Consider the following 7,577-nt stretch of genomic DNA (forward strand, 5'->3'; position numbering starts at 1 on the left):
TGAAGCAGTCTGGCATCACTCCTGGCTATCGACCTCAGTCAGCCTTTGTCTGTGAGATTCCCTAGGACCAGCTCAGCAGGGATCCCTGGGCAGCTGGTGCCTGCCCACAGGGGCGGGCAGGCGGGTTAAGTGGCTGCACCGCTGGCCCTTGTAAATGCTTCCCCACAGGGCTCAGCTGTCAAAGCCAGGGGCTGCAGAGACCTTTAGCTGAGCTTCTGCATGTCTTGTGTTCAGGGAGGGCCAGGAGTCAGGGTACATGGGAAGACCATCAGAGCTGGGCATAGAATCCAGGAGTCCTGGCTCCCAGCCTCCCACCCCTACGCTAATGCACTAGACCCCCCTCCCCTCCCCTCCCAGAGCTAGGTGTAGCACCCAGGAGTCCGGGGCCCAAAGCAGGGAGAAGACATGGTGTGGCATGACATCCTTTCCTTTCCCTCACTGTTACTCTTCACACGCCATTTCCCCTGCATCCCTGGTGGCCAGGAGCCTTTTAATACAGAGCCGTGGCAGCATCTGGGCAAGGGCTGGATGTGGGGCCTGTCCCAGGCTCATGCCTGCAGTGGCTGGGCCTCCGGGCACGTCCTTCCCCCACAGCGTGGGCAGCCCAGCTTTTTCAGTGGTGGGGAAAGTCCTGCTCAGCTGTCTGCAGGGAACAGAGGGGAGAGAGTAGTGTCCCAGGCCCCTGGGGTCTCCTTGCTGATCCCTGCCCAGAGGGGGTGGGGCAGCATGGTGCCCTCTGGCATGGAGCCAACCCTGACTCGCTGCACCATGGGGCCCCCCAAACTGAGCCCCACCCCAGAGGGAGGATCTGCCCCGGACTACTGCCTCTGGCAGCACAATGGCTATTGATGGCTACCTAGCGGTGGGTCCATCATACGCAGTATCCTGCCCCTTCCCTGCTACTCTGAATCAGACCCATGGGTCTATCCCACCCGGTGTTCCCCTTCCTGCCATCCTGGGTCAGACCCCTGGGCCCATCCAGCCCAGTATCCCCCCTCCAGCCACCCTGGCTCAGCGCATGGGCCCATCCAGCCTGGTATACCCTGCCCTGGGTCCATTCAGCCTTTCCCTGCGCCAGGTGCCAGTATCCCCCACCTCGAAGAAGCTGTCGACAATCTTGTCAGTGGTGGCGGCCTGGGAGCGGAACTGCTGCTGGAGGTGCTCAACTGATGCCATCAGCTGCAGGTAGGTGTAGAGCAGCTGCTTCTCCCTGTTGGAATGGGGCACAGTGACTTCCCTGGGATCAGAGCCTGCTTTCCTAAGGTGTCCTCTCCTGCCAGGGTCCCTCTGGGTACATGCACCCCTGGAACTGATCTGTGTTGGGTGATACCAGGCTGGATGGGCCCATGGATCTGATGGTGGGGGACAGATACCAGGCCGATGGGCCCATGGATTGCGGGGGGGAGGTTCCAAACCGGATGGGCCCGTGGATCTGAAGGGAGAGAGGAGCTGGAAGGGCCCATTACCCCACTCTGACATGCCCCATGTTGGCTACTTCCACATGGGATGGAGGGGAGAGGCTGTGCCATGAGGCCCCCTTACCTCTCGCTGCCATCCATGTGCTTGATGAACTGATCCAGGAAGGCTTCATCATCCTCCGGCTTCATGTGTCCCTCTGTGTGGGGACAGAGAGAGATGTCTATGAGACTCCAGCCAGGCAGCAGGACACCAGCCCCCACCCGCCCCAGGGAGGAGAACCTCACCACTGCCAACAACCCACAGCAGGGGGTGGCGTGTGGGTGAGATGAGTTTGCTGGATCCCAACAATGGCCTGGAACCCCCTTGCCCCACAGTGTCTGGGGGCTGAATGCATTACAGAGACAGCCCCCTAGAGGGGATTCCCCTCAGTGCAGGCACTTGGGAGTCTAGCCTGGTATCCAGGGGCCCATCCAACCCGGTATCCCCCACTCCCTAAGCAACCCAGAGGAAAGGGGTTCATACTGTCCCTTTGAACTGTCCCCACCAGCCAGAGCTAGAGGGAGGGGAGCTTACCCTGAGCTGGCTTGCCTGATACAATATCTTCTATGCTGCTCTCCTTCTGCTCCAGCAGAGTCTGTAATGCAAGTGGGGGAGAGGAACAACCCCAGCATTAAACATGGACCCAACAGGGGGAAAAGCCCATTGTACCCTTGTTTCAATAGGGGAAACTCAGGCATGAAGGGAGTCAGGGACAGAACCAGGAAGAGGACCCAGGAGCCCTGACTTCTGCCGCCCCCACTCTAAGCACTAGATACCACTCTTCCCCCAGAGCCAGGGATAGAACCTAGGAAGCCTGCCCCCCAGCTCACCCCACTCTAACCACTAGATAACATTGCCCTCCCAGAGCTGGGAATAGAACCCAGGAGTCCTAGCTCCCAGACCCACACCCCTGCTGTAACCCACTAGACCCCACTCCCTTCCCAGGCTGGGGTAGCTGGGCAGCTGAGACAACTCCCTCCCATGCCTACTTCCCCCATTCCTTAGGGTGTGGGGCGAGGCACCTTCTGCTTCTGTAGCTCTTTGCGCTTGATCAGGGTCAACTGGAAATTGTCCACCAGGACAGCGATGACCAGGCTGAGAGAGAGAGAGAGAGGGGTGTGGGATAGGGCTGGGACAATGGGTTCTTTCCCCTCTAAGGGACACCAGCTCTGATCAGGCCCCCAGGTGTGGGAACTGGCTGGCTCAAGCAGGGGGATATGGGGCCATTTCCCTCTCCAGGGGCTAAGTGCCAGGGGGAAGGAGGTGTGGGGAGAGGCATAGGGATATGGAAGGAGGATGGGGAGCTGGGGGCAGGGGAGGACCAGTGTGGTAAAGGGGCTGGACTCACTTGAGGAAGGTGAAGTACTCGATGAGGATGTAGGCCATCAGGAAGTATATAATGTATGAGGCACCTGCCAAGGGAAGGGTGAGCTTCTATTGGGAATGGAGCAGTGTCAGGAAAAGAACCCAGGGGTCCTGGTTCCCAGCCCCTCCTGCTATAACCCAATAGATCCCACTCCTCTCCCAGAACTGGTGCTAGAACCCAGGAGTCCTGGCTCCCAGCCCCTTGTCCCCCACGCTCTAAGTACTAAGACCCCACTACCCTCCCAGCATGGGGATAGAACCCCAGGGTCCTGCCCTGTGGTGGTGGGGAAGGTTTCTCACCCACTTGGACGCAGTCCAGGTAGATTAAGGACCAGTCGTCTAGCGTGAAGAGCTGGAAGAGGGTGAAGATGGTGTCGAAGAGCTCCCCGAAGTGATCGGGGTTGGACTTCTGGAACAGGTCATGCAGCACCACTGAGAACATGACTGGGGGGGTGGGGGGTAAGGAGCAACAGTCCTGTGAACGAAGGACCTCCCAATGCTACCTGGGGAGGGGAGTGCAGAGGGGTTACAGGAACTGGCTGAGTCTGACATGAGCTGTCTAGTTCACCAAAGAACGTCACTTGAGGTCTCAGATACAAGCCAGTGTCACACCGCTACCATCACAAAAGGCACGTGTGGCGGATGCTGTGTAAGGAGTTCTGTACCTGCACTGACAATATGGTCTGACAGCTGTGGCTGGGGGGGGTGGGCCACCAGTAAGTGTAGATAAAGGTTTCCTGTCAGACAAGGGCCAGTTAGCCATGGATCTGTCTACATGTGTACTGTCTCCTTCACAAGGGGTTGCCTAGCATCAGTCTGAGCTGACTGCAAATGAAGGCATGTAAGAACTTCAGAAAGACACTAAGGAAGAGAAATGGGGGGGAGGGAGGAGAGACCTTGCCTCGAGATACACTTCAAAGGTTTGACTTGACTATAGTTGAGGGGCAGAGAAGACAGGCAGGAATCCCTACCTAGGAAGGGAAGGGACAGTAGGTTTGCTTCATGAATGTGGGATCTCAGCCAGGCTTGATGGAACATGCTGGAGTGACCTTTGGGTGACAGCAGGCTCTTTCAACAGGAGGATGCCTGGAGAGTTAAGCTGAGGTGCTAGAAAGTAGGCAACGATTTTATTTTGTGTGTCACCATTTGCTTCCAGTATGTCACTGGAGTCTTTGTTCTCGGACAATACACTTATTGTTTTCCCTATAAATGCAGGTGCTGTGGTGCCAGGCAAAGGGATGGGCCTGAGCTGCCTTACCAGCTGCTTTGTACGGCTCCTTTGGGAGCAGTAAGCCTGGGGAGGCTGGGAGCGTCCGGTGGCTAAAGGGCTAGATGCTGAAGGACATGCTCCGAGCACTCGGGCCTGGGGTGTGGCTATCATGACCTGGACAGAGAGAGCGGGGTTGGGGGGGCCTGGAAGGCTGGGCTGGTGCTGCCAGAGGCTGGTGGGTTGAGGCAGCTGATCTATAGTAGGCACAGACAAGGTTGCTTCATACTAAGGGCAGGTGGTGGTGAGGTGCCTCCCAGCCCTGGGAAGTGTCAGGTACCCCCAGGAAGAGAGCCCCCACTGCACCCTGATCCGACAGGGAGAGAGCCCCTGCTGCGTCCCCCACCCCACAGGGGAGAGAGTCCCTACTACACCCCCTCTCATTCCATAGCACCCCCCATCTATCTCACTGTGGGAAAGGACAGAGCCCCCGCCCCACGGCAGGATACAGAGGCATGTGAACATCAGCAGCAGGATGGCCCCAATGGACGGGCCGGACAGTGCGAACGTGCTTGTCAGCTCCTGCAGGTTCTCCAGCACCCTGGGGGCAGAGACAGGGGCTTTGTGGGGGGCCTCAGGGCTGCAGGAGCCCCAGACACCCATGGGAACTGCTGTGGATGGGGCACTGGCCAGAAAAGAACCCACTCATGGGGGGTGTCCCAGGGCATGTGGGGAGGGAAGGGTGAGGTTCCCAAGGGGGACAGGGATGGCACTGGGGTCAGCAGGGGTGTGGCAGCACAGGGCAGGGGCACAGCACCTGGGGGACAGGGAGAAGCCCAGGTGGCAGAGCACACAGGGGGCAGGGAGCAAAGGGGCACCCAGGAAGGCACAGCAGGGAAGGCCACCCAGAGAGGCAGGGAAAGAGCAAGGGGGCATCCAGGTGTCACATCCGGGACAGCCCTTGGCGAGCAGGGAGAAGGCAGGGGTCATAGCAAAAGTACAGCACCCAGGGCCCCAGCAGGGCCCCAGCTCCATTGCCCAGCACTTTGCTCCCTCTATCCCCCATGCCCGCCAGGCACTGACCGTAGCGTGAGCAGCAGCCTCAGGATCCGCACGGCCCGGACACCCTTGAAGACGCGGAGCACGCGTAAGAGGCTGACAGCGTTGCCGTGGGTGGTGTGGCCCGGATAGATGAGGAGCGGCAGCACGAAGTCCAGCACCATCATGATCATGATGAAAAAATCTGTGAGGAGGGGGCACCAGCATCGAGGAGAGGGGGCACCACTGCAGCCCCCCAACACCCGCTTCCCCTGCAGGCACACACCGCCCCATCCCAGGCACTCGCCCCTCTCTTGCCCCATTGCCCTGACCCCGAGGCCACCCCGAGGTGGCTTGTCTCATCCCCCCGTGAACCCCAGCCCCAGGGAATCTCTCTGCCCCACCTCCCTGCCAGGATTGCCTCGGTCCCCTCCCATGGTGACCCACCAATGTCGTTCCAGGGATCGCGGAAGTAGTCAAGGTCCAGGGCGATGAGTTTCAGCAGTGCCTCCAGCACGTACACGCACAGGAAGACGACGTCCATGGCGGAGAAGAACCACTCTGATGGGGTGAGGGGGCTGGTGTGAGGGCATGTATCCACTAGGCCATACTGTCCTCGCCATCCACACCCGGCCTAGAGAACACACCCTGTGTGGCAATGGACACCCACACGCTGGACTCAGCCCCTTCCTGAATGCAGACAGCATGGCTTAGTGGGTATGGGAGCCAGAACTCCTGGGTTCTATCTCTGTCTCTGGGGAGAGGGGTTCCTAGTGGTTAGAGCAGGGATGCTGGGAGCCACAAGTGCTGGGTTCTATTCCCAGCTGTGCTATTGACCTCCTGTGTGACCTGGGGCAACGTCTTCCCACTTGATGGCTCAGTTTCCCCGTGTCCATTCAGACTCTGAGCTCTTCAGTGCACGGATTGTCATTCACCATGAGTCAATGCAGCGCCCAGCACAACAGGTGCCCTGGTCTTACCCAGGTCACTAGGCACTACCATAATACTCAGAATAACCATGAGCTAGTCCCTGAGGTGAGATGGATGCACCACCCACCTGCTTGGAAGGGGAAATGGGGTGACCTCGGGGGGGTGGGCAGCATCTCTTAGGTTAGCAGGGGGCACTGGGGAGACCACTGGCTGGGTGAGTGGGAACTGGGATGTCCCAGGGTGGGCAGAGAGAAATAGGCCAAGCCTGTGACTGGGGCAGGGGCAGGATGGGAGTGGTCAATCCCCATAGCTGAGATGCGGGAGCAATGGGGCTATCCCCATGGCTGGGATGGGGAAGGGGAAATGGGATGATCCCCATGGCCAGACAAGGGGGGGCACAATCCCCATAGCTGGGATGGCTGGGATGGTGGGGTTGGGTAATGGGATGATTCCCATGGCCAGGCCAAGGCTGGGGGGTGATCCCCATGGCTGGGATATGGGGAGGGGAATGAGATGACTCCCATGGCCAGGCCAGGCCAGGCCAGGCCAGGGCAGGGGCAGTCTTACCTCCGCGGACCTGCACTACGGCGAAGGTTTGCGCCACCAGTACTGCTGTGTGGATGCCAACCATGCTGATGATGAAGATTTCGAAGGCCAGTAGCTGAGTGAGCTTGTGGATGATAGCCCGCAGGGTCAGCAGCCAGGACACGGTCTTCTTCCACACCAGGCACAGCAGGACCATGGTGCCCCTCCACTTCCGCCCCTGCCGGTGGTCCTGCTTCCCTGGGCACAGATGCCACGGATCAGCCATGATAGGGAAGGAACAGGACAAATCATAGTTATGGGAGGGTGGGCAGGGCGGGCTGTGGGTTATTTGGGGGGCTGTGTAGGGGACAGGTGCAGTCTGTGCGGAGCTTGGGGTGGGGTAAGGCTCCATGTTCCCTCTGGCTCTCCTCCGGCAGTGGTGCTGGGTCCTGGGGCGGGGGGGGAGTATGGGGTGTTTGCGGGTGAGGGGGAGTTGCAGGATGGCGGGAGGAGCCCCATCTTCCCTTTGGCTCTTGTTGGGGAGAGGTGTTGGGCAGTGGGGGGTTGGGAGCTGGGGTGGGGGCATGTGCAGAGGCGTGGGGGGATGGGGTGTCCAGGGAGCACCCCGTTACCTTTCAATATCTTTGGGGGGTGGGAGGAGGCCGAGGTGGCGTGCAAGGAGGCCTGGAAGACAGGGGGCATCTCCTCCTTGTACGGAGACTTCTCCATCTGGGAGTTGGACACAACAGGCACCGTCAGGTAGTCCATGGTGTATGTGTGCCCCAACTCTCCCTGACTGGGACCCTGCAACCCAATTCCCTCAGTGAACCCCAAATGGCCCTCCCTCCTTCTTTTGTGACCCCAGCCAAGCCCACGTTCCAGACTGACTTCCCTGGTGGCCCCAGAACCCCGGGGACCTGGAGGTTCCAGATCAGAGCTCCCCGCCTTTGTAATGCCGTCACTGTGGTGACTCCTAAACACCACAGTGCGGGGAGGGGACAGTGCAGGGGGCCTAGGAGGGCTCCCTTTAGGGACAGGATGGGGCTTAGCAGTA

At 59.6% G+C, this 7,577-nt stretch overlaps 1 protein-coding gene across 1 annotated transcript; it reads right to left on the minus strand.

Moving 5' to 3' along the window:
• Positions 1–527: 527 nt before the first annotated feature.
• On the minus strand, positions 528–7,371 carry LOC140914391 (cation channel sperm-associated protein 1). Its single transcript, XM_078853675.1, has 9 exons — positions 7,156–7,371; positions 6,566–6,781; positions 5,516–5,629; positions 5,114–5,273; positions 2,481–2,553; positions 1,993–2,053; positions 1,543–1,615; positions 1,096–1,210; positions 528–643 (listed from the first exon to the last, which is right to left on the minus strand). Exons 1-9 carry the CDS (start codon positions 7,289–7,291, stop codon positions 614–616), a joined length of 978 nt encoding a protein of 325 aa, XP_078709801.1. The 5' UTR covers positions 7,292–7,371; the 3' UTR covers positions 528–613.
• Between the last annotated feature and the right edge of the window lie 206 nt (positions 7,372–7,577).

The sequence above is a fragment of the Lepidochelys kempii genome, chromosome 7 (genome assembly GCF_965140285.1).
Source record: "Lepidochelys kempii isolate rLepKem1 chromosome 7, rLepKem1.hap1, whole genome shotgun sequence".
Classification (NCBI taxonomy): domain Eukaryota; kingdom Metazoa; phylum Chordata; order Testudines; family Cheloniidae; genus Lepidochelys; species Lepidochelys kempii.